This window comes from Euprymna scolopes, chromosome 42 (genome assembly GCF_053919585.1).
Source record: "Euprymna scolopes isolate OS-2025 chromosome 42, ASM5391958v1, whole genome shotgun sequence".
In the NCBI taxonomy this organism is placed as follows: Eukaryota; Metazoa; Mollusca; class Cephalopoda; order Sepiida; family Sepiolidae; genus Euprymna; species Euprymna scolopes.
In genome coordinates, this window is record NC_136523.1 from 45,694,620 (window position 1) to 45,722,514 (window position 27,895).

The following is a 27,895-nucleotide window of genomic DNA, read 5'->3' on the forward strand; positions in this document are numbered from 1 at the left end:
TTTTTTTTCTTGTCATGCAAGCCTGCGCACACTTGCTAATTTGCATACATGCTCAAACGACTGCTGCTGCTAATACCTTCGCTAGCCATCTATCCTTCGGCTGCTGCTATTTTCACACGCACTTATACATGCTCTGTTAAAGGATTAAACAAGGTACACCTGAAGAAGGTCGGAGGTTCCTAGGCTGAAATGTGAGAATAACACTCAAGATGAGAGCAGTAGTCCAAATAATACAAATTATCAATCCTTATCTCAAACATTCAAAAATATGATTAATGTCTGTAATTTATTTTAGGGAGTGGGAAAGGGGTATCTTTTTCCAAGTGTAAGCAACAGCTAACTTGAAGTATTAGTATTGTTTTCGGATCACCCTGTGTTTTCATATGCACCAAACTTTTCAGAATAATTTCCTTTTCGCATTTCATTATTTCAGAAGGAAGCGTGGCGATAAAGATATTAACGAAACCCCGGGGGAACAAATCGTCAGGAAGTTGACGATAGAGAGGTTGGAGGAGTTAAAGATGATAATTGCGGAAGAAGAAATTAAATACAAGTTAGTAAAAACTTTTTTCTGTCTTACTAGTAATACCTACTTGGTGTTGACCGAAGAATGTTTCGCTTTATTTTTGTTATTCTGCTCAAAATATTTTTCACGTGGCAGCCATCTTTCTTTTCAGCAGCAAATGTAAATGGAAACCATCAGCAGCAAATTCCATTTATAGTAATTAATGGTTGTACTAATACGTTCTTTCATTTTTTTATACTACATAACGTGTTGGTGAGAGCTTTGATTTGTGCACAAGAATTGTAAAACAATGGAGATGGATGAAACTCAGATGTGGAGAAAAGTCTATCTGGATGGTGAAACTGTTCAAGTTGTTAAGAAGTTATAAAACTTATTAAAAATTAAGGTATTACATTAGCTAAGCTCATAGTTACAAGACTGAAAGAGTAATAAATTGTAAATAAAATAATAATCCAATCAAAACTTATGATAAAGAAAATATGAAAACCTATTAATTCCATATTAATTATTACAGAGTAGCCTAATGAGACATAATATGCGCTTATATCTACAAATTTTCATTCCCACTGGAAGAATACAAAAATATATAAATCATAAAATCATACCTATGTTCGTCAGCTGAGGTGACTGGACACCCCAGAAGGACAAAGCGACATCTACCTTCAAGGAAAACTGAGATACAATGTGTTATACCATGTGTACTGTACCCTTACAGAGTCGGGAGAGTACTGGGAGGGAGGAAAAGAATTAAGTTGCCAACTAGGAATCATGAGTACAAGAATTAGGATTGGATGGAGTAGGTTCAGGGAACTTTTGTCATTATTAACCAGCAGAGCATCACTACTGTCAATCAAGAGAAGAGTCTATCAGGCATGTGTATGATGGTGTATGGAAATGAAACCTGGTCAGATCTTCGCTGCAGGAGTAAGTTGGAGTCCCTGAAAGAATTTTTTTTTTTTTTTTTTTTTTTTTTACTCCCGTTCACCCTTAAACAAGGCATATTGCCACTTGGTCGTAAGGGGCTAGGAAAGATTAACAAGATGTTGGTTTACATTACATTTAAATTGCTCAAAATATTTTTCACACAGAGACCATCTTTCTTTTCAGCAGCAAATGTAATTTGAAGCCATATTTACTATCAGCAGAAAATTCCATTAATAGTAACTAGCGCAGGGTACCTGGCGTGGCCTGGGTGTTTGTAGGTGTGTGTTGGGGGAGGGGGTGATCAAAACAACCCTGTTTTAAAAAAAAAATGTTGGCTGGGTGTTTGGATGTGTAAAAGAAAAAAAAAAGTTTTAGTAGGAAAGTAGACTTGAACCCTGGAGGTGGAAACGAAATGGAAAAAAACCCTGGGACCTAACCGTCTCGGCCACGAGAGAAGAGGAATGAAAAGCATTTTAATTTAATGTTTATAAAATGAAATTAACAGGTGTGAGAAACTTAAGTCGTGTGATGTTTGACCTTGAAATATGACGCAGCTGCAAGCCAGTTTTCGCTTGTTTTATACTGAAAAGCGAAAGAAACACGTGGCGATCAAAATATTTGGTAAAAAATAGCGCGTGAAAGTCAGGCAAATTAAATACGCATGTGACCCCCGTTCTTAAGTCGTAGATATCATTTAGATGTGATATAAAGTTTTAAGAAGAAGCGAGCCGAGCAAGAAGGCAGACGAAAAAAAGCCTTTTGCAGACATACACAAAAAGCGAACATACATACATACATTTTCGCTTTTATATATATAGATAAATGGTTGTACTAATACATTTTCATTTTTTATACTACATAACGTGTTGGTAGCAGCTTTAATTTGTGTAAAAGAATTGTAAAACAATGGGGTTAGATGAGAACTCGGATGTGGAGAAAAGTCTATCTGGATGGTGAAACTATTCACGTTAAGAAGTTATAAAACTTATTAAAAATTAAGGTATTACATTAGCTAAGCTCATAGTTCCTATTTACATTGCCTCCCCACGGGACAGAATTAGACACCAGGGTCTTTTTTTAATGTGGAGAAAAGGAACAAAAATAAAAATTGTCTCAGTCATGAAGGATTTCTCCTCCACTGACAGAGAACCAGAAATTGAAGTGTAGCATCTGGAGAACAGATACTACACTTTGAGGTATTTATTTGCTCCCCCACTGAGCAAATTAGGCACAAGGCTGATTTTTAAAGTGAGGAGTGATGGGGAAATGGGGACCAACTCCCCAGGGAGTAGGGGAGCTGGATAGTGACAATTGGTATGAAGGGTTGCCCCTACATTGACAAAGGTCTTATATGTGGGGTTTCCCCCACATATGGTCTTTGCTTGCAGTATCTGCCGGAACAGATACTACACTTTGATCTCGACTCGAAGGCCAAGTTCATAGTTACAAGACTGAAAGAGTAATAAATTGTAAATAAAATAATAATCCAATCAAAACTTATGATAAAGAAAATACGAAAACACATTAATTCCATATTAATTATTAAAGAGTAGCCTAATGAGACATAATATGCGCTTATATCTACAAATTTTCATTCCCACTGGAAAAACATAAAAATATATAAATCATAAAATCATACCTACATTAGTCCAATGGGGTGACTAGACTCCCCAAGAGGACAAAGTGACGTCTACCTCCAAGGAAAACTCAGATACAATTGTGCCATACCATGTGTACTATACCCTCACTGAGTCAGGAGAGTACTGAGCGGGAGAAAAAGAAATAAGTTGCCAACTAGGAATTATGAGCACTTAAGAAAAATTGGGATGACAAAACATCCTATGGGACTAATGCAGGGTTAAAGAGAAACTTTCCCCTGGTTCAGTTTGCGGAAAGGTGCAGCTCAAGTTTTTGTGGCATTTGTAGGTTGAGAGAGGATAACCAAGATGATGGATGAGAACTCGGATGTGGAGAAAAGTATATCTGGATGGTGAAACTATTCAGGTTGTCAAGAAGTTTTGTTTACGTTGATGATAACATTGGAACACAGGGTGGAGCAGGTGCCAGTGTGATTGCAAGAATTAGGAGTGGATGGGGTAGGTTCAGAGAATTTCTGCCATTACTAACCAGCAGAGCGTCACTACTGTAAATCAAGAGAAAAGTCTATCAGGTATGTGTATGCAATGTGATGGTGTATAGAAGTGAAACCTGGTCAGATCTTCACTGCAGGAGTAAGCTGGAGTCACTGAAAAAAAATTTTTTTTTTTTTTTTACTCACGTTCACCCCCTAACAAAGGCATATTCGCCACTTGGACGTAAGCGGCTATCATTTGGGACCATGCCTAGGAAAGATTAACAAAATGTTGGTTTACATCTCAAAGTTTACCTACATATACATTTTGCAGGATTGGATTCGTTTTGTTTTGTTCAAAATATTTACTAATTTATTTTCCTTTTTTTTTGTATGAAAACAAAACAAAACTTTCCATATTATTTTGTTTCATTATTTTTTTTGTTTTCCTTCGTACATCTATAAACATTTAATTACAACCAGAATGTGGCAAAAAGTACTAAGGCTTTAAAAAAAAATATGAAACCTGAAAAGTCATAATTAGGGCAACCCAAAAATTGCATTTATTAATCAGGTGGAGCAATTTGACAAAGTAATGATATAAAAAATTTTCATAAATCAAAATATTTAAATTTCACATTATAATAACATTGAATGAGCATTAATTGCAATTTTTAAGTTGCCAAATTATAAAAAAAAAAACGAACAACCCTCCTGGTCCTTCCTGGCTACACCCTGGATTGAGGTTATCGAGAAGTCTTGTTACCTTAGGGATATCATTCCAGCACAAGGTGGAGAAGTTCTACTGTGATTGCAAAAAGTGAATAGAATAAGTTCCGGCAACTTCTAGTACTAAACAGCAGAGTGTTACCATGGTTGACTAATAAAAATTACTTTGGACGAAGTATAGAATAAGTACCCCAACTGACTTCACTAAGAAAAGGACAGATTTCTCTTAACACTGGTTTCACCTTCACCTTGACATGTTTGAGCAGAGTTTTGTGACTAACAGTGCGTTTATTATATATTTGCACAACTTTAATTAATCTTTGGATTGATATTTTTATTAAAAATAAATAAATAATAATGATATTAATGAGTTATATTATTTATTCACAACCAAGACTGATTTTCTATGGAGAGTGCGTCTATATATTTACAAAATATTTTTTTAATAAAACTATTTAAACTAAAATTTGGATTGATATTTTTACAAGAAAAAACAAACAAACAATAAAATGAAAAAAACAAAAAGAAAGGGATTATATTAAGTATTTTTGCCTGGTAGACGGAATGAAGACTTAGAATTATAAAGTTGATTTTTAGGAGTATGTGGGTCTGTTTTGAACGAATATCGCATTTAAAATTGTCACCAGCAAATAGTTGTTTGCAAGTAAAAAACAAGTTAATCTGGCCTCGTTTTCGATTTTCCAAACTTTTATTTTAGAAGAGAAATTACCACCGTCTGTGCAAGGAAAGTTTTTTTTTTTTTTTGGGGGGGGGTCGCCATTCCCCTCCTTTGCCCCCCCCCCTATAAATGAGAGGGGAAAAAATCAGATTTGACCCCCCTCCCCCCCCCCACCTGTCCAGCTAAAATATAAAAAAATCTTTGTGCGGTCGGTACTCTCCAATATCGGAAACTGAAAACAACTAAGTTCATTTGTTTTTGAAAACAAGGCCGGATTAACTTATTGTTTTTACTTGTAAACAACTACTTGTTGGCGACAATTTTAAATACGATATGCATTCAAAACAAACCCAAATCTATACTTCTATAAATTGGTTTCTTTTTGTGTATTGATATTCATATTAAAACCATGGTACTTGTACAGTTTAGTCAAGACATTAAAAAATGAAAATATCGAAAAAAAAAAAAGGTTATATTGTACATATCTGTTTTGGACTGAAGATCTCCGAAAAAAAAATTCACTTCATTTGATCGAGTAGTTTTTTTGTTTTTTTTTTACAGCAGAAAAACACGTTCTTATGAGAGCCCGTTGAAGTCAGCCATTGTGAAATTTGCTTAACACGCCACAAGGAGATAATTCCATGTAAAGCGCCGATACTCCCTCCCCATCTTTAATTCTAGCTTTTCTTCCTAAAAATCAAACCTCTTGCTCGGTATCATAACAAATTGTTTTTCCGCTATAAAAATAATTTCTACTTGATGAAATTAAGTGAAATTTTTTTTCAGAGAACTTTGTTCCGTAACGGATACGTGCAATATAACCTTTTTTCGATATTTTCATTTTTTAATGTCTTGACTAAACTGTACAAGTTCCAGAACCATTTTTTTTTTTTATTTATTTAAAAAGAAAATACAACTTTGTTATATATGGGTCATGGAATTGCATTCATCTGCAAAAAGATCAAACTAATTTTCATATTCTTTTAAACATTCATTTTAATTAATTCTCTATTAGTTTTTTTCGGTTTTCTTATGTCATGATCATCTTTAGTTAACTATTACGTGTAATTCATGCAGATATTCTACATGATTTATACTTGTGTAATATTTGTGTGAAAGGTTATAGTAAACACAAACTTTTTTTATATATATATATTTATGTATGCATATATTGATATATTTGTTTAAAAAATTTTGCCTACCAAACTCCTCATTCAGTTTTTGGTCTACAGGCATGAAACTTAATATATAGGGTATTTGAACTCATGCAAAACTTTATATTTGGGTTTTAGCCTGGGAAAGTCAGTGAAAAAGTGTGAAAATTTAAAAAAAAAAAAATTTTTTTAATTTGCCAGGTGAAGGTCAAATGATGGCGTTACAAATATGCATGCGTAACATAATAGGTATTGGTTCATGTTTTAACTTGCAGCAAACATGTCTTCATAACTCAGGCATTAACATCAAAGGAAAAAGTAAATTGTAAGCTAAATGTTTTGATTTTGATTCTCGGTTGTGGCGCAGAAGTCATATATTTATTTATTTATTTTTTTTTTTTAACTTTTTAAATCATTACTATATATTGGGTCCAATATCTTCTCTTCTTCTCTTCTCTATATAAATAAAATCAACTCATTTTCTCCCCTCCAACTTTGACCTTAATAGGATTAAAAATAATGACATTATATGCAAATGTAATGCGCACAAACTGTAGCATATTATCTGAGGTGTGCTATAGGCCTATTACCTAGGCCTATTACCAGTTCCTCGACAATGGTACATTCCTATATTTTTTCTGGTGAAAGTCCACTGCCAAAATCGGTTAGATTCAATGGAAGTTGCAACATCTTTTCTCTCTATTAGATTCCTCTTTTCCCCGCTCCCTATTTACATTGAATGCGTTCACAAGGAACAGTACAAGGAAACACCGGTTTGGAATCATATAAGGCTATTTATGTCATTTTTTTTTTTTTTTTTGTATCTTCTTTCCCTGATTTATGCTTTCTGTCTTTACCCCAAATAAAATAAAAATTAAAAAAATATAAAAAGAAAACGCGATTAATATTATTGTTTTCTTTTTGCTTTTTTTTAGTTAATGTTAGACGCAACCTGCGGGACTAACCAGTTCTTACTTCCAGTTTTAACGACTCTAACTTTGAAATATAACTCTACCTTTTATTTATTATTGCTTGCAACTAAACATTTATTTTTACACAAAGAATTCATTCTTTACTGTTTGATTATTACAACGCAACGATATCGTGAATCCACTTGCATTACACTTAAATTAAAATTAAAACAAATAAATTCATTTAGAATTTCAGAAAACAAAATAATTCATTTAGAAATCGAGTATGATGCGGGACTACTGAAACTAAGCCAAAACAAACTTCACTGTGGAATTGATATTTGACCCAATTCACTTTTTAGTTAATTCATCACTTTTTTTTTTTTTTTTTTTTTTTTGCGCTTTCGCCTCAATGATTCGAGTTCGAGCCCCCCCCCCCTTGATAGTTTTAACATTATTTGTTTTTATAATATTTAAACAAGGTTATTACTTCGCTTTTTTTTTCATTTTACTCCCACCCCCAATCACACACACATCTAAAAACCCGGGCAATGCTGGGTACCCACTGCTAGTAATATAATAAATGCGAAATCTGCATTAATCAAAATATCATTTTTAAGCATATTTTACGACTGGCGGCTTGCTAGTCTAATATAAATGTAAACATATAAATGCACTCTCCATAAAAACAATCAATCCTTGTCGCAAATAAATAATATAACTCGTTATTATTTAATTAATTTTTTTTTTTAATAAAAAATATCAAGGAGTACAAATATATAAAAAAAAGCACTCTTGGTCACAAAAATCTGCTCTAACGTGCCAAGGTGAAGATTAAACTGGTGTCGACCGAAATCTGTCCTTTTCTTAGTGAAGTTGACTGGGGTCCTTTTATTTTGTCCTTAATTTTTTATCTCCAAATGTTTATATTTTATGGCACAAACATACCTTTAATACAATTGCATTTTATTATTCTTTTCGACAAATTACTTTTCTGGCCTAAAATTCAAATTATCGCATAAGCTTCAATAGTTGTCAGCTAAAACGTGTTTAATTTTCACAAGTAAATTTCCTAATGTAATTTTTTTTTCATTTTATTTATTTATTTATTTAAACAAATCTAATCTAATTTTTGTTTAATTTTTTAAAACTTGAATGTTTTTAAAAATTTCTGTCTTAAATGTGTGGTTTAAATTTTTATTCTCCTCATCATCTCTAGTTATCATAATCGATAACACTTGTTGCATTTTTAAGTGATTGATGCTGATAATCATTTGGAAATATTTTATTAAATTATTTTATTTTTCTTAGAAAATTAAAGCATGAAATTGAATGCATCCAAAGTGGTCAATTTGATGATCGTTTGCCGGAAATGTGGGAGAATATTGTTAGGTATGTGAAACGGTTCTCTTTTTCCCCCCTTTTTTTTTTTTTTTTTTTTTTTTTTTACATTATATATCTCTGTTTTCTTTTTTTTCTTCTTTCTCCTTTTTTTTTCTCTTTCTCTCTCGCTTCTCTATCTCTCTCTCTCACTTCTCACTTTATCTCTGTCTCACTTTATTTCTCTCACTTTATCTCTCATTCTCTCACTTTATCTCTCTCTCCATATCTCTAACTTCTCTCACTTTTCCTCTCTCTCCTTTCCTCATTTTTACCCCTCTCTCTCCTTTCCTCATTTTTACCCCTCTCTCTCCTTTCCTCATTTTTACCCCTCTCTCTCCTTTCCTCATTTTTACCCCTCTCTCTCCTTTCCTCATTTTTACCCCTCTCTCTCCTTTCCTCATTTTTACCCCTCTCTCTCCTTTCCTCATTTTTACCCCTCTCTCTCCTTTCCTCATTTTTACCCCTCTCTCTCCTTTCCTCATTTTTACCCCTCTCTCTCCTTTCCTCATTTTTACCCCTCTCTCTCCTTTCCTCATTTTTACCCCTCTCTCTCTCTCTCTCTCTCTCTCTCTCTTTCTCTCATTTTTACCCCTCTCTCTCTCATTTTTACCCCTCTCTCTCTCATTTTTACCCCTCTCTCTCTCATTTTTGCCCCTCTCTCTCATTTTTGCCCCTCTCTCTCTCATTTTTGCCCCTCTCTCTCTCATTTTTGCCCCTCTCTCTCTCTCTCTCATTTTTGCCCCTCTCTCTCTCTCTCTCATTTTTGCCCCTCTCTCTCTCTCTCTCATTTTTACCTCTCTCTCTCTCTCTCTCATTTTTACCCCTCTCTCTCTCTCTCTCATTTTTACCCCTCTCTCTCTCTCTCTCATTTTTACCCCTCTCTCTCTCTCTCTCTCTCTCTCTCTTTTACCCCTCTCTCTCATTTTTACCCCTCTCTCTCTCGCTCTCATTTTTACCCCTCTCTCTCTCGCTCTCATTTTTACCCCTCTCTCTCGCTTTCATTTTTACCCCTCTCTCTCGCTCTCATTTTTACCCCTCTCTCTCGCTCTCATTTTTACCCCTCTCTCTCGCTCTCATTTTTACCCCTCTCTCTCTCTCTCTCTCAGTTTTACCTCCCTCTCTCTCTCTCTCTCTCTCATTTTTACCCCTCTCTCCCTCCTTTTTACCCTTCCCTCTCTCCCTCCCTCCTTTTTACCCGTTTCTCTCTCTCTCCTTTTTACCCGTTTCTCTCTCTCTCTCTCTCTCTTTTAAAACTGATTTTTGGAAGATGGTATTTTCATTTTGTCATGGGGATGTACATCATGTTTCTTTATTTTTGATGTTTAAAATAGAATGAATTCTGGACAATAACTGAGATTGTTAGTTTAAGTTTTAAGATAAAATATTAGGTAGATAATTATTTAAAAAAAAAAAAAATTTTTTTTAATTAGGGAAACTCGTGCTAAAGAGGAAGCAGTTGCAGCTGCTTGTGAGAGGAGGTATGAAATGTCCGAAGCTGCCAACAAAACCCCAGTTACACCAGGTAAGCAAATGCTTTATTTGGTACTTGTACAGTTTAATAATGACATTAAAAAATGAAAATATTGAAAAAAAAGTTATATTATTGTACGTACCCGTCATGAAATGGAGTTCACTGAAAAAAAAATTTCATTTAATTTGATCGAGTAGTTTTTTTTTCTTTTTTTTTTTTTTTTTTTACAGCGGAAAAACAATTATGACACCGAGCAAAAGGTAGCCATGTTTCAATTTTTAGACCATGAAGAAGGAAGAGAAGCTATTATTTAACATGTGGAGGAGGGATGTCGGTGCTTTAGACTGAGTTATCTCCCGTGGCGCCCCCCCCCCTAAAACCTGGCTGTCTTCAGCTTGCTGTCAACGAAAAATTATTTTTCCGCTCTAAAAAAAAAAAAAAAAAAGACTAGTTGATCAAATTAAGTGAAATTTTTTTTTTCGGAGAACTTAATTTCATAATGGGTACATACAATATAACTTTTTTTTTTTTTTTTTTTTTTTCAATATTTTCATTTTTTAATGTCTTCATTAAACTGCACAAGTACCTTTTTCTTTTCCTTTTTTTTTTTGTTTTTCTACACACTGTCATGTAAAATGAAACAAGCCTGAAAGAGCTGTGCTTATTATTGATTAGCAGGGGTACTTGGCGTTGCCTGAGTGTTTCGAGGTGTGTGTGCTCTTAAATCAAGAAGAAACAGAGGGGGGTTGGGGTAAAAACAAGTTTTGGTACGTAAGTAGGATTGAACCCGAAGCCCTGAGGCGAAGTTATAAAATAAAATGTGAAAATAACATGACACGTTAACCGCTCGGCCAGCAAGAAAGAGTTACTGAAAAACGTTTGCATTTATTTAAGTAGGAAGAGAATTGACTGGTGCCTGCACTTAATGAGTTAATGAGGTCAAATAATGAGGTCGCAGAATATTTTCTGCGGGACAGTTTTTAATGAGGTCAAAATCCGGTTTATTTGTTTTTACCCAACTTTGGGGAAAACCAGCTTCCTTGTTTATTAGGGGAGTGTCCAGATAAAAGCAATTGTCTGGTATGATGGTGAAAAGCCGACATTGACCAAACGTTTACATTGCTTTCCGGAGACCACCCGACCGTGGGCCAGGGAACTGCCTATTCGGATCCAGTTTCACTTTTTTATATTGAAAAGCGAAAGAAACACGCGGCGGTCTAAAAATCTGGAAAAAATAGCGCGTGAAAGTCGGGAAAATTAAATACACACGCGACCCCCGTTTGTAACTTATAGATATTATCATTTAGACAGCATATAAAAAGTTTTAAGCCCAGCGAAAAAAGCCTTTTGCGGACATACACAAAAAGCGAACATACATACATTCACACACACATTTTCGCTTTTATATTTATAGATGTTGCCATTCCAAATGTACTTTGTTGCAATATTAACTAAGAGGATATGATTAAAAAATATTGGAAGGTTCTATTTATCGATAGAGGTGATAGGAACTGACTAGTCAAATTGAACCATGTTTTGCCAAAAATCACTCAGAAACCGGCATCACTCAATAAAACATACTAGATATCTTAGAATTCCCACACATCATTTTTTGTGTTCATGTGAGAAGGAAGTTTGCTCTTTGTCTGCAAATTTTTATATTCAAGACTTGTCCAGATTATCTATTCAATTGGAAACCCTATTTATCTTCGTCTTAGCTTTGAAAATTCACAGCTTCTCTGGATTGATGTTAAAAAAACATAGGAAAAAAAAAACATTATTTTGAACAACTTACATGGTTCATATAACTGACACACGCTAGAAAGTTGTTCAAAATAATGTTGTTTTTTTTTTTCCTATGTTTTTTAAGGAATATATCTGAGTAAACCACTGAAAATGCGACAAAGACATAATTTTGTTTACTTGTTAGTTACAAATGAAACGATATTGCAATAATTTTCATTTTGAAATATAGTAAACTACCAACTGAAAAAACTTGATTTTTGGAACTTTGAAACACACATATATATATATATATATAGATATGGCATAATCACGTTAATACACCAGTTCTCACTAGATCACCGAAGTTAAGCAATGTTGAACCTGTTCAGTACTAAATGAGTGACCATTTGAGGCTTGCTCTCTGCTTATCTTGGCATTGTTTCCAATCTTCCTGAACTTCTCCTTGCCACTGGACTCGAGCAGTGCCGATTCAGGAGAGATGTGGTTGGGAATTGTACAACCCTTGCTTCACAATTACACATGCAGCTGCCCGTACAAAGGGTATCCTTTGTCTTTTGAGACTGAATGAAGGCATTCTCAAAATTACAAAAAAATGATCCAATAGAAGATTTGTTAACAAAAAAATCATCCACAATTTAAAACGACGGACCCTTAATTTAAGTTGAGGATTATCTCCCTTGTTTGTCGCATTGAATTAGTTGCGTAACTTTTCCGCATTAAAACATATTGTAAACCTCAATAATTTAATAAATTTATTTTTACTAGTAATTAATTTCTACTGGATTATATTTCTGTAATTTTTGAAATTCATACTAATTTCACCAGGATACAGAAGTACGTAATAATGTTTTCACCTGAAATGCATTAGTTTAAAACAAGCACCTAAATTACACATATTTCAGAAACACTGGATATTTCTATGCATTTAATTTAATATAATTTGATGTTTTTTTTTCTCCAAGGAATTCTCAAAATCAAACAAATTCCTGTAAAACAAAGCCGCACTTCTGGTTCAGAAACCTCCGATGAAAAAAGCAACGATTCAACAAGCCATACAATGGAAATTCCATCTGTAAGTTTTTTTCTTTGCTCACTTTTAAAAGCTTTTATGTACAAGGTGGTGTCCTACAAGAAATATCAGGGGTCCAGAATTTAACCTAATTAAAAATCAAAACTATAGAAAATATCTTTATGAAATATCTTACGGAAATTTTCCAAAAATCACTTAAATTGATCAAGCAATTTTATTTTTATGAAAGAAAATCATTTTTAAGTGATTACTGGGAATTCACATACATTACAACATAAATTCCACAAGTTTGAATTATTGTTAGTTTATCTCATTTGTTTTAGATTGTTTTTCAAAATGGCGGACAAGACAGCTGCTCTTAGGTTGCTTATAAAATTTGATTGTCTTATTTAAAAATAAAACTACTTTGATGTGATTTTTGGAATATATTTTCGTTTCGTCATGGGTAATGTACGTCATATGGATGTTCCTTTCTTTTAAAAAAAAATTCTTTTTTATTAGTGGCGCCATCTATATGTCAGCTCTGGAACGATGTTGTGCAAAATTTTAAGACCTGACAGAGTTCAATATATTTAGAGTTAGTTTACGGATAGTTTTAGGAGGTGAGAGTGAGTTTTGGAACAGTTTACAGACTGTATTTTTTTTATTTATTTATTTTTTGTGGACTGTTATCCTCATCTTCATAGTTGTTGTTTCACTACATTTTGGTCAACTCATCCTCTGGCCTTCTTCAGGTTATTAACTGCGACGGGATAAGAATGCTGAATCTTGTAACTGTATCCCCAGTAATTACTGCCTTCCATAGTTGTTGTCTCACTATGTTTTGGCCGACTAATCCTCTGGCCTGCTTTGGGTAGGATTGAAGTTGCTATATTCAGACAATGCTCACCTGGAGCCATAGAGACTCAACTCCTCTATCCACTGCGCAACATGGTGAAACAAAAACTATGAAGATAACAGTCCGTGAAAAAATAAAAATATAAAATAAATACACAAATTACTCCTCAAAAGATTCCAATAAAAATAATAGACAGTTTATAGACAGTCTTCAGCTTGTGGCAGTTGAAGACAGTTTTCAGTTTGGTAGTCGATGGCAAGTTATGGCTTAGGTTAGTTTATGAAAATTTAGGAAGCCAAGATGAGCCAATGTTAACCGACAGCAAAAAGGCATCTGCAGATGACAAGATATAGACGTCAGCATATAGAGGGTCGTTTCCCACAAAGCCCAAAGTCCAACTAATATCTAGAGAATATGTTGGCGTCTGTTTTCTTTAATTTCTTTTGAGTTTGTTTTGAATTTTGTATTTCTATACTTGTGAGCCACTCTGCTTGCCCCCTTGGCAGTCACCAATTGGAAAGACATCGATATGGCCAAAAGAGAAGATTAAAAAGAAGAAAGCCATTGTACACAGCATTGGTGTCTGTGATTGTTGTTGAACGAGGAAGCATGTGGTTGTTCAGCTTTATATATATTAGATTTATTTCTCAACCATTCTTTCAGTCTATTACGATTCATAATTTTACAGGATCATATCCTTCTAAAATCTATCTATACAATACACACAATGCTTCAAGCAAACTATAGCATTCTCTTATTTTTTACTTGTATTTTAGCCATTTGAGTTGGACAATTCAAGTGCTGTGAGCAGCTTACCAATAGCGACTACTACAGCCACCACCCCAGCGATGGTAACCTCAGTGATACCGTCTGTGGAAGTAGCAGCTCCGATTACTACTGTCACCACTCCGGAACCTCTTACTACTCTTCCGCCACCACCACCACCCCAGCAGCAGCAGCATGCGCAGGTTCAAGCCCCGTTACAGCAGCAGCAGTTGAAACTCCCGCAGGCGCAACAAGTCCAACAGCAGTTTCAACATTTGTTTTTGCAACAACAGTTACGGCAGCAACAGCAGCAGCAGCAGCAACAACAACAACAACAGCAGCAGCAGAAGCCTAAGTCGACACTTCCATCCTCACCACTGCTTTCTTCGCTCCTTCAAAGTAAGCTTAAGAGTGCAGATGGTTTACAACAACTTAAAAAGGTATTTTTTTTGTTTCCTGCAGTTTTTTCTTTTTTTTTGTTTATTTTCAATAGGTAATCTTTTCAATTTTTTTTTTTTTTTTCACACATCTATGTAAACCACAGGCATTCTGTTATCCGTTTATAAATGTGTGTGTCACATCTTAGCAAAAAAAAACATGCAAATTAAAAAATTTTAAATCGGTAATATGATTTACCTTCAATAAGTTTCCAGACTTTTTTTATACAGGCATTTAAAATTGTCGTAGACTCTTGAAAATTCAGTATGTTATTGCTATACATCTTATGAGATGACTGGCCAATTTTTATGATTTTCAAGTTAAAATGAACAGCTACAGCAGGAATTGGAATACATCCTACTAATGCCTGATTGTCACAGCTGGTGAGTTTCAAAAATGCAACGTAAGGACACTTTAGAAGCATATGCAATAAAATTTTGTTTTAAACTTGGAAAAAATGCCACAGAAATGTATGGTCTTGTCTTTTTAGACACATGACGATCCTTATCTATTCAAAGAGAGTTGCAACCTTGGTTGAAGTGAGTGTGCCTACTGATGGAGGTCTGAACAGAGCTGAAAGGGAGAAACAGACCAAATATCAAGGTCTCATGTATGATATGAAAAGAAACTGGAATCTTAAAGAGATATCAATCGTTCCAGTTATTATAGGTGCCACAGGGCTTATGAAGAAGAACCTGAAGTCCTACCTAACTAATATTCCTGGTGAACCAAGTGCAAAAGAGATCCAGACAATTACACTTAAGGGAACAATGAGGATACTAAAAAGAGCTCTTGGTTGGTTTCAATAAAAAGCAGGGAAATGTTGGCAGCTGGTTTGGCTGCCTCATACCCAGCATTACAATCTTCAAACGAAGAAAAAAAAAAAAAAAAAAAAGATTAAATTCATTATTTAGCCAATCAACTCTGGTGTTCCGACTTCCTTACTCCTCCCACACCTCTCATTATCCCTCACAGATTTCCTGCCTTCCTTGAATCTCTTATGCCACTCAAAAACTGATGCTTGATTTATGCAAGATGGTTCAAAAGCAAATTGAAGCATTCCATATGTTTCTGTGGCATTTTTTCCAAGTTTAAAACAAAATTTTATTGCATATCGTTTTTCTAAAGTGTCCTCACGTCCAGATTGCATTTTTGAAATTCACCAGCTGTGACAATCAGGCTTTAGTAGGGTGTATTCCAATTCCTGCTGTAGCTGTTCATTTGAACCTGAAATCATAAAAATTGGTCAGTCATCCCATTAAGATGTATAGTAATAACATAATGAATTTTCAAGAGTCTATGAGAATTTTAAATGCCTGTACAAAAAAGTCTGAAAACTGATTGAAGGCACCTTGTATATAATATTTTCACTTGAAATGTGTTGATTTAAAGGATAACCAATCTACAGAAGCACTTAAAAAAAAGAAAAACTCTAACTTTTAAACATATTTTTATGTGTTCTTTTTCAATTCCAGGAGGCTGAACTAGAACATTCTGCGGCCCTCCAAGCATATCAACATCTGCAGGTGACCGATGCAGCCAGCATCCATTCAACGCCATCGTTATTATCCCTATCATCCACCACATCATCATCATCATCGTCATCTTCGTCTTCTGCCACATCAGTGCTGGCTTCAGTTGATCTTCCCATAACCATGACGACTGGTTCAACAGGACTGACCATATCATTGCCCAGTAAGCCTACATCCATACCTCCACCTCCTCCTCCACCACAACAGCAACCGCAGCAGCATCATCCGCAGCAGCATCATCTGCAGTACATGCCTACTGCACTCCCTAATATCGCCACACTAAGCAGCAGTGCCCCTCCACTGCAAACTCTACCCTCACCAGTAACTTTGCCGGCACAGTTACCTGCCGTGGTTTCTCTGACCATACCTAAAACGCTTGCCACGCCCGCCATAGTGAGCACTATTTCACCAGAGCTATCCGCAGGGGTCAACAGACTTGCACAAGACATCACCTCACCTTCGACCTGTAAGTTGCACTTCCTTGACCCGCTTATTCTTAAAAACATTGCAGAAAAAAAAATCGGTTATAGTAAGTTAACATATTTTCTAAGTTCCAGCGTAGTAGTACCGGAAGCGGTAACAAGGCAAATCAGTTCCTTCGCTTTTATTGTTCTTCAGTTTTTCTAATGTGATGTGAATTATTGAAATAAAATAGAAGAAAAGGACATCATTGACAAAAATGCAATAAAAATTAATAAAATTATGCAGATAAAAATAATGTAATTAGACTTTATATGCGCTTTTAATAAGAAAACTTTTTAAAAGTTTGTAATTAGAAAGGAAGATGATTTGTAACTGACCATTACAAGGGAAGGCGACTTGTAACTGACCATTACAAGGGAAGACGACTTTTAACTGACCATTACAAGGGAAGACGACTTGTAACTGACCATTACAAGAGAAGACGACTTTTAACTGATCATTACAAGGGAAGACGACTTATAACTGACCATTACAAGGGAAGACGACTTGTAACTGACCATTACAAGGGAAGACGACTTGTAACTGACCATTACAAGGGAAGACGACTTTTAACTGACCATTACAAGGGAAGATGACTTTTAACTGACCATTACAAGGGAAGACGACTTTTAACTGACCATTACAAGGGAAGACGACTTTTAACTGACCATTACAAGGGAAGACGACTTTTAACGGACCATTACAAGGGAAGACGACTTTTAACGGACCATTACAAGGGAAGACGACTTTTAACGGACCATTACAAGGGAAGACGACTTGTAACGGACCATTACAAGGGAAGACGACTTGTAACGGACCATTACAAGGGAAGACGACTTGTAACGGACCATTACAAGGGAAGACGACTTGTAACGGACCATTACAAGGGAAGACGACTTGTAACGGACCATTACAAGGGAAGACGACTTGTAACGGACCATTACAAGGGAAGACGACTTGTAACGGACCATTACAAGGGAAGACGACTTGTAACGGACCATTACAAGGGAAGACGACTTGTAACGGACCATTACAAGGGAAGACGACTTGTAACCGACCATTACAAGGGAAGACGACTTGTAACCGACCATTACAAGGGAAGACGACTTATTAACAATGATTATAGAGGAAAATTACTGTAACTATTATTGGGAAGAAGACTTATAACTGTACATGAAAGGAGAAGTAAGGATTACTTATAACTAACTATTACAAGGGGACATGATTTAGAATTTACTATTACTCTACTGTGTGCAATTCATGAATGATAAATATATTTGTCCGTTAATGATTGTCGAGATTTCATACTTTTTATTGCTTGCAAAGAAACACGCAAATTTTTAAACGATAAGTAGATTTTTTTTTTCCTCCATAACATAGCACTTTTCGCTTTTATTTCTTAGCACTTTCCATTACACTTTTTGCTTTTTCAATTTTTATTTTTTTATTTTTTTTTTTTTTACAAATATTTTCATCTACTCAAAATCTCTCCTGCCACCACATACCTCCTTTCTGTTTTCTTACGTCACTTCCCTTGACACATTACCTTAATTTTAAATTGAATATTTCCTTCTTATATAATCTACTTTTGGAGTGAAAATTTATTCCTTATATGATGATGGTGGTGGCTAACCTAGATCTCTCCCTAAAGAGATTAAACTGCTGGAAAAGACGTCCATTAACACTCATGATGATCAATAAAGGAAATAAACATATTGTCGTACGAGCGCGACCCAGAGAGCCAACCTGTGTTCTGTTCGATGTGACTTGACAGTAAACCTATTACAATGCCATAAGGGTTGCATGTGTCCCAACTAATTACTGGGTCCTGGATATGACCTAAAACTATATCCGATGGTGAAGCCCCACCACTCTTTAATTGCCATTGCTCCCAGGTCCACTCTGACCCGGAGTGGTAGTACCGATTAGGGTCCCAACTATGGGTTAAATAGAATCTGACTTAAAAAAAAATATACTCCATTAAAAATCGTTCCTCAAAATAACTAGATTCGGCATTAAATAACCTGAAAAAGGTTGATATGCCGTAAAACAAAACCAAACAACCAACTAGTTACTGTGTCAATAATTCTATGCCCACGCTGTGTTTGAAGGTCTTCAAAACTTTGGTGTTGGTGCAGTTTTGTTGGGTATTTGGTGTAAGTGGTCAGTTCTTTCGATAATCCAACAGGAAAAGCTCACTACGAACTATAACAAATATTAGAACACAGGTGTGTTACGATAATAAAGAAGAGAAGTTCTGTTGCTTTTCTTGTTTGGGAAAAACACAAGTTGAGAAATTTGACTGGTGCTAAAGGATTTTACAATTTTCTTGGAGCACGGTATGAAGCAGGTGCTAATATGATCGCTTGCTATAAATCCAGAGAACTTCTGTCATTGCTAACCAGCAAAGCGTTACCATTGTTAACCAATGGAAGAGTCTATCAGGCATGTGTGCATGAAGTAAGAATTACGAGAGTGAAACCTGGCCAGTGAGAGTTGAGGACATGTGTTGCATGAAGAGAAATGATATGAGAATGATACGATACATATGTAATGCAAGTCTCTCTTCTTTTTTTTTTTTTTATGAAAACTGCTCCGGAAAACTTGCCAACGAAAAGTGTTAGATCAAATAGATCCTAATCCAGAAAATTTTGAAGGTCAGTTTCTAAAAAAACAGATGTTAAACTGAATATGATGGTGAAAGAATAGATGGGAGTTCTTTAGTTGGATGTAGAATAGTTGAGTTAGAGAGCTGTGTGCAGAACAGGAGACTTTGATGATATGGTCACCTTGAAAAAATGTATAAGTGTTCTTGGGCTAGTAAATGAAGAACAATTAAAATAACAGGTTCAGTTCACAGGGAAGGCCAAGAAAAATATGGGAGGAAAAAATAGAATGGACCAGGTTGCAAAAGGGATAAAGACCTGGCCAGAGATAGATTAATTTAGAAGTCTGTTTCTAAAAAACGGATGATAGATTTGAGTGAAAGAAGGGGTTAATAAAGACCTGGCCAGAGATAAGTTAGTTGAGAAATTAATTGCTGTAGAACAGTTGAGGTAGAAGGTCCGGTTCACAAAGGAAGGCCGAAGAAGACAAGAGGAACAAATATTTGTTGAGCCATCCTCTTGGGTAATACAATTTCTTTTAAGAATATACTTTGATGGTATGGTCACATCGAAAGAATTGATGAGAGTTCTTGGGTTAGTAGATGAAGAACAGTTGAGGTAGCAGGTTCTGTTCACAGGGAAACACCAAGGAAAATATAGGAGGAAATGATAGAATGGACCAGATTGCAAAAAGGATAAATAAAGATTTGGCCAGAGATAGATTAATTTAGAAGTCAGTTTATAAAAAACAAAAACAATGTTAAACTGAATGTTGGAAGAATGGATGAGAGTTTTTAAATTCATAGATGTAGAACAGTTGAGGTGACAGGTCCAGTTCTTAGAAGTCCGAGGAAAATGTGGGAGGAAGAGATGAAAATTGAGCTGAAGGAGAAATAAAAATCTATCCAGAGACAAGTTAGTTTGCGAGTTCATTTCTTAAAGCTGTCCAACATCTGCCATCATGTACAACAGACATTAAACCAAAGATGATTATGATGATGATTTACCATCTTTAGAGGAGGATGAATTTATAAAAGAATTCTTTCTCCTCTTTTAAATTTCTCTCCTCGATCAGCTGTCATCTGTCTGCTCGTCTCGCTGAGCTGACCAATGGTCTTTAGGCGAATTCTCCAAATGTATGTTTTTTATTCGGAACATTAACTTGAGATGAGGTGTGTGATTTGCTACCAATTCATAATTCATGTTGCGTTTTCTGCTTTCTTATGATTGGTTGAGCAGTGGCAAATTTTTAATGCGTGCTATTTAAATTCTTCGGCATATTCTCGTCTTGAGTGTTATTTTCACAATATTTCGGACGATGTAACCTCCTCCAACCTTCTTAAGGTATATCTTGTCAAATTTGGAAATTTGCACAGAATTCTGAGAAGAATCCTTTATATAATCCACAGGGGTAGCATGCTCTCGTTCCATCAGCCATAACTTTATAGAAGTCCTACGTAATTCACAATATTTTTTTTTTTTTTTTCCAAAGGAGTCACCATTTATCAAGGCCCTGAAGCCACTCGAGTATAAGGGTTAATGAGTGTGCAGTAGTCAATGGGAAAATGTAGTAATCGTTAGTGGAAATTTGGTAAATTGGATTACTTAAGGGGACGGCTCATCAAGAACTTGTTAGTGTTGGACTTAAAGACGACCATATTGTAGTCAGTTGGAAAGCAGGAAAATAGAACAGAGTTCCACAGGCATGCAGTTCTAAGAAAGAAGCTTTGTTCATGGAATCTACGTTTAGGTTTAGGCACAGATAAAGAGTAGGAGAAATTATTTATAGTGGTTTTAGCTAGACAAGTGTTTTTCGTGAAATTTAGGCCGGGGTTCCATAGATTGGAGCGCAAACAAGCACTTGCCATGAAAATAACAATAAAGTAGAGACAAGCTCATTTCTTTTCTGTGGGGAAGAGGTTGCAGGGAAGAGAAAAGGGCGTCACCCACTCGGCTACAAAGTCTATTTTGAACTCTGCCAAGGCAACAGTTCTCCATCCTTGGACATACTTGGCTCTTATAGAGAATTGCATCAGCAGTGAGATATTTACTGGAGCGGTAGAACAATCCCTCCATTTTTCTAGCAGCAATGGATTTGATGAATGTGTTCCATCTCAGATCAGGAGTAAAGGTCAGATCTAGAAGCTTGTCAAAACATGGAGCCTCCCCAAGACAAGAACCATTCATTTCAATTGTATTTTAAGTGTGGCTCGTACTGAGGATTGAATTTTCAACCCCCATAAGAGTGTAACTGAATTTTTATCAAGTACTTTATCCACTACACCACGTGTCCCTGTGGATAAACCATTATTTTACAAAAAAAAAAAAGATTGACCTTAATTCTGAGCCCCCAAATATTGGGTCGTTTAAAAATTAGCAAACCTTACTATCAATTGAGAGGTAATTATATGTGTTAGATATGAAAGTGTGTTCTTGCGATCGTTTTAATTTAACAACATAAAATTCATTCTGTTATCCTCATCTTTATAGTTCTTATTGTTTCACCAAGTTTTCTTTTTTTTCTTTTTTTTACAAAGGAATCGCCACTTATCAAGGCCCAGAAGCCACTCAAGGATAAAGGTTGAAGAGTGCACAGTAGTCAAAGGGACAATATCATAGTAATCGTTAGAAGTGTAAATTTGGTAAATTGGATTACTTAAGGGGAACGGCTCATCAAGAACTTGCTTACATTGGACTTGAAGATAACCATATTGTAGTCAGCTAGAAAGAAGGCAAACAGTCGAGAGTTCCACAGTCGTCCAGTTCTAAGAAAGAAGCTTTGTTCATGGAATCTCCGTTTAGGTTTAGGCACAAATAAAGAGTGGGAGAAATTATTAATAGTGTTTTCAGCTATATGAGTGTTTCTCCTGAATGTTTGGCGAGGAGGGACTATAGAGTAGAGCTCAGACGAGCACTTGCCATGAAAATAACGATAATGCAGAGACAGGCTCGCAACGTCTCTTCTGTGAGAAAGAGGTTGTAGGGAAGAGAAAAGGGTATCCCCCACTAGGCTACGAAGTCTGTCTTGAATTCTGTCAAGGCAGAATAAGGTTCTTCTAGCAGCTCCTGCCCAGATGTGGCAACAATACTCCATCCTTGGACATACCTGGTTCTTATATAGGTAGATAATTGCATCAGCAAATAGATATTTTCTGGATCGATAGGAGCTCACCATTTTTCCAGTGACCTTGGCAACAGATTTGATGTACATTTTCCATTTTAGTTCCGGCCAACTCATCCTCTGGCTTTCTCAGGTGATTAACCGCAATAGAATAAGAATGCTGAGTCTTGTAACTGTATCCCCAGTAATTACTGCCTTCCATAGTTGTTGTTGTCTCACCAAGTTTTGGCCAGCTAAACCCCTGGTCTGCTTGGGTAGGATTGAAACTGTTCTCTTCAAACAATGCTAACCTGGAACCGTAGAGATTTAACGCCTCTATCCACTGCACTACGGGGATACAGCTACAAGCCTCAGCATTCCTATCCTGTCACAGTTAATCACCTGAAGAAGGTCAGAGGATGAGTTGGCCAGAATATGGTGAAACAACAACAACTAGGAAGATGGCATCAATTAAAATGAATGGCTCTCATCTTGGGGAGGTCTCAAGTTTTGACAAGCTTCTGAGCTTGACCTTTACTCCTGATCTTAAATGGAATACGTACATCAAATCTGTTGCCAAGGCCGCTGGAAAAATGGTCGGATCCTTCTATCGATCCAGTAGATATCTCACTGCTGATGCAATTCCCTATCTATATAAGAGCCAGGTACGTCCAAGGATGGAATACTGTTGCCACATCTGGGCAGGAGCTGCTAGAAAGGACTTGTCCTGCCTTGATAGGGGTCAAAATAGACTTTGTGTCCTCGTGGGAGATGTCCTTTTCTCTTCACTGCAACCTCTTTCTCACAGAAGAGATGTTGCGAGTTTGTCTTTGCTTTATCGTTATTTTCATGGAAAGTTTTCGACTGAGCTTCAATCTATTGTCCCCCCTCACCAAACTTTCACAAGAAACACTCATCTAGTTGAAAACACTATCAATAGTTCCCCCCACTCTTTATCTGTGCCTAAACCTAAACATAGATTCCATGATCAAAGCTTTTTTTCTTAGAACTGCATGCCTGTGGAATTGTCTTCCGTTTTCCTGCTTTCCAGCTGTCTATAATATGGTTTTCTTCAAGTCCAACGTGAACAAGTTTCTGATGAGCCGTTACACTTAAGTTAACAAATTTACCGAACTTCCATTACTATCGATTACAATATTGTCCTTTTGACTACTGTATACTCTTTTACCCTTATCCTTGAGTGGCCTCTCGGCCTTGATAAGTGGTGACGCCTATGTAAAAAAAAAAAAAAAAAAGATAAAGGATAAAAGTATGCAAAAGGAATGAATACACAAATTATGAAACCACCTCTCAAAGGATTCCAAAAATATAAAAAAATATGTTAATAGAAAAGCAAGAACTGTTAAAGAAATCACGTAAAACAATGAACAATTGATACGGAGAGAATATCTTTATTCTTGCTCCTTCTAGCTATATCTATTTACAGTAATGGTGACCATACAACTTCTGGACGGAAGCTGTTTCACACCGGCTGGGTGAGTCTTCAGGGAAGATTACTCGCACGAATTAACAAAATATATAATGGGTTCCTTCTGGGTCGAATCAATAAATTTTGGTGGCGCAAATACCATGCCCAACACGGATTTTTTTTCAAATTTGCTACACTTATAGATCTCCATGAAAGGAATTGAGTGGCACATGTTACACATCTCAAGGTCAAGAGGGTTCCTAAGATATGACCTTGACCTTTTTTGCAAAAATGTGAATTTTTATGAAGAAGTGACCAACTATAAAAGACGATATCTCTGTTGTTTATGGACCTACAAAGTTCATTCATATATCATTCTGAAGTACTTGGATAGATCTACAATTTTATTTAGGGATATTTTTACTCACATAGATTAACAAAATATATGATTGTTTGTCAGAAAATCATTTCTTGATTGCTCTGACTTGGCCTTTCCAAATTACTAACAAGGTTATCCAAATAATCCAAAGTAGTAGGATCCGTTGAGATTCCAGAAAACGAGAAATATGTCTTATTGACAAATATGTTTTGATAAAGCTGATATTTTTCTGGATAGGGCAAAGAAATCGTTTTTTAAACAGAAAAACCAATGACACACAGCAAATATGAGTTTAACATTTTTATGAAAATAATGGCCATTGTATTTTAAACATAGAACTGACCAAATGAGGTAAATTAATATGTACTAATAAATATTCAGAAAGTAATATTGTGCTACATAGTTCAATACAGATAATAAAATCACATTATAAAAGAGAATCTACAATTTACTCCTTCAGTCTATAACCTTTTGGCAGACAATGTTCTTTTTTGTTTTTACTCTGTTTCTTTTGAATGTTCCCTTTTTAACCATTGCACATCGAGATTACTCTGAGTTCCTTTCTCACCCCTCATCACAAAAATGATCATATATTATTATGATATTCGAAAACGAGGCTACATCAAAAGAGGTCACTCTCATATTCTTGTTCAGGGTTGCCAGATTGACCTTTTCAAAGCCAAATGTGGCCTTTTTTTTAAGCAGTTTTGGCCTTCAAAAATTGTATTCAGCCTTTTTTCAAAGTGTAATGTACAGACTAACTAAGGAAGGGACAAAAATAATATATAGATTGGTCGCATTTTGTTTGATGATAGAAAAATCGTTATTAAAATCAATGCGGAAATGATAAAGCCTAGCCTTCCAAGTGAGACCTAACTCATTCTTCAACAATACATGCTTTGCCCATTCCAAATGTAGAAGAGTTTTTGGTTCTTATCCAGAATTCCCCCTATATTAAAAAACAAAAGTAACGAAAAATCTGTATGGTGTACATATTCGTGAAGAAACGAAAATATCATATTCCAAAAATCACAAATTGATAGTTTTATTTTTAAATAAGAAAATAAAATTTTATAAGTAACAGAAGAGCTTCTATCTTGTCGACCATTTTGAAAGCAATTTAAAAAATCAATAAACAAAGAGACAACTCAAAAAAAATTCAAACTTGCAAGATTTATGTTGTAATGTTTACAAATTTGTATTAATCACTTAACAATGATTTCCTTTATTTAAAAAGAAAACTACTTGATCAATTTACGTGATTTTTGGAATATCATTTTTTTTCAACATGGATTTTTATATCATGCAGATTTTTCTTTATTTTTGTATTTTAATATAGGGGAAATTCTGAACAAGAACAGTATTTTTCCACTCTGTACGCATCTTCAGAATTTGTCAGATGTTTTCCTAAATATATATTTTTTTCCCCCTGTTTAGCTGCTCCGACATTGTCAAAGTTGCTAGGAACTCCTGCGCAGAGTAAGATTCATGTGGTGGATCCTCGGAGTCTCTTAGAAATTGCATCCATTCCGGAATTAACCCAAGACAAGACAGAGTTAAAAATAGAAGATCTCATTTCCGTAAGAGAAGAGTCTACGGAGAGTGTTAATACGCAAACCACAGAAAACCTATCGACACCTCAAGGTAATTCTTCACTTATTTATTATTTTTTTATTTTTATTTTATCATCATTTTCGTTTTTAACTGTATAATTGTAAGAGTATTTGCTAATGGGCCGGAAGCCCAGGGTTCAATCATACTAAAGACTTAGAAAATGAAAGTTGATACCCCCTCCCCCCCCTTGCTAAACACTCAGCATTATAAAGGGAGGCTCAAGGACAAGTATAGTCATCCTGGAAATCAAATGGCACCCTCCCCTATATCTCGGTGTAGCAGCTAACTAAAAGGGAGCCTTTGGGTCGCCCTTGATGATGATAAACTTTTCATCTTGTCCCATAATCAAGTCGTTATTAACTGATCCCCTTCATGTCTTAAACAGTCTGGCATATGGTTGATTTTTTTAGAGCTACGGTAGCAAAAAAAAAGAAAAAGTGACCTGGACACATTTTATACTTTTTTTTCTTCTTAGTTTTGCTTTTTTAGTGAAACTGGTTCTCCAAAACCTTATTCTTTTAATTGTCTTTTTAAACAAAAAGAAAAACCAATGCACTATTTTCACACATTTTAAAATTTTTTTCCTGAATAAAAAGAAATTCACTGTTGGAAACACTTGATAATAAATTAAGATTTGATGGTTAGAAAGACCAGACACTCCTTTTTTGTCTATTAGCTAGGCACAGAGGTACAATACCAGGGACTCCCCTGAGCTACCCTATGCTTGGCCTTATTTCCTAACTAGAACATTGAACACCGTTCCCCTATTCCCTATTTTAAATTTCTCTTTCTTTCAGAAACTAAGCAAATTGAGTTTGCTTGCATGCCACTTGTGCTCTCTCGGCTGGTTTGCGCTGGTCTTGTCTGAGAGGTTGAGGGTACATGATTGACAGTTTGTCTGGTTGCTGTTTCCAACTGATAGTACAGGTGCCCTAATTCTTTGGTAGCACTTTGAGTGGCTGCTCTATCATCAGTTGTATGATATCGGAATAGTTGTAGTGCCATGTTGCGCATGGAAAAGGACTCTGCTATAACTCTGGTGGGCTTTCACGAGGCCACAACTTTCTAGGCAGGACTGTGTGTGTGTGTGTGTGTGTGTATACTTGGCGTCAAAAATGGCCCACTTTGCTCAACACTCTTTCCTTAACCTGAAATTAAACAAAACGTAATGAAATGACAACCCAAACAAATATCACAATTAAACTAGACAACCACCCAAACAAAACTAATTCGCTCCCTCGCTTAAGGCTTGCTTTCACAAATATCCATGGGTTTAGAAGTAATCTAGATGATGTATAGTCTTACCTCTTAGTAAACTGCCCAGATATCTTAGCATTAAGTGAAACAAAGTTACACTCCTCAATTCCCCCTAACTATTTTAACATGACAGGATACTTCCTTCTCTGCCATAAGAACTTGGATAGTTATAGGCACAAGCTTGGAGTCTATATTTGTAGCATCCGCCCTTTAACTAGAGATCGTCTTGAATTGGATGACCAGGCTTTTATGTGCTTTCGACTAGCCTTTCATCACTGCGTTAATTACTTATATTTTCTCTATCGTTCTCCCTCAAGTCAGGACTGTACCCTAATCGATCATGTCTCTGATAGTATAGATGTAGCACTTCTTAAATAGTAACGCCCAAATACATGTATTTGGTGACTTTAATGCCCACCATAAAAATTGGCTTGGTTTCTCAGGTTACACAGATGCAGCTGGATGCTCTACTTATAGCTTCTCTTTAGCCCATTCCCTCACACAGACAGTAATGCTCCCAACCCACTTACCAGATCATGAAACCCAGCAGGCTTCACTTCTAGACCTATTCCTCACCACAGTATCCAAGGATTGTGTGACTAATGCCCACAGTCTATTTGGAAACGCAGACCACCTAGTGGTATCAGTTAACATCACACTTGAATCCCAACCCCAAGGTGAGGAACTATTGCTCAAAACCACAAGGTACTACTGGGCTGACAGGGAAGCCATTAGAAAACACATCAGAGATGCCTGGTGGACCAATATCTTCTCTCTTCCTGCTCAACAGTATGCCAAGGAGACAACTGAATGGTGCAAAGCGGACATTGAAGCACGTTCCCACACGAAAG

General features: G+C 35.8%; 1 protein-coding gene across 4 annotated transcripts in view; it reads left to right on the forward strand.

Annotated features, from left to right (window-relative positions):
* The window catches only part of LOC145267077 (bromodomain-containing protein 8-like), an 81,183-nt gene that overhangs the window by 22,436 nt on the left and 30,852 nt on the right, over nucleotides 1-27,895 (forward strand). For 2 of the 4 annotated variants that reach the window (XM_080123043.1, XM_080123044.1), the window contains exons 5-11: nucleotides 434-553; nucleotides 8,306-8,386; nucleotides 9,808-9,899; nucleotides 12,557-12,666; nucleotides 14,239-14,667; nucleotides 16,141-16,663; nucleotides 25,611-25,817. In XM_080123043.1, coding sequence (XP_079979169.1) covers nucleotides 434-553; nucleotides 8,306-8,386; nucleotides 9,808-9,899; nucleotides 12,557-12,666; nucleotides 14,239-14,667; nucleotides 16,141-16,663; nucleotides 25,611-25,817 — 1,562 coding nt within the window. The remainder of the gene's footprint in view (nucleotides 1-433; nucleotides 554-8,305; nucleotides 8,387-9,807; nucleotides 9,900-12,556; nucleotides 12,667-14,238; nucleotides 14,668-16,140; nucleotides 16,664-25,610; nucleotides 25,818-27,895) is intronic. The other 2 variants (XM_080123045.1, XM_080123046.1) reach the window with 1 other exon arrangement.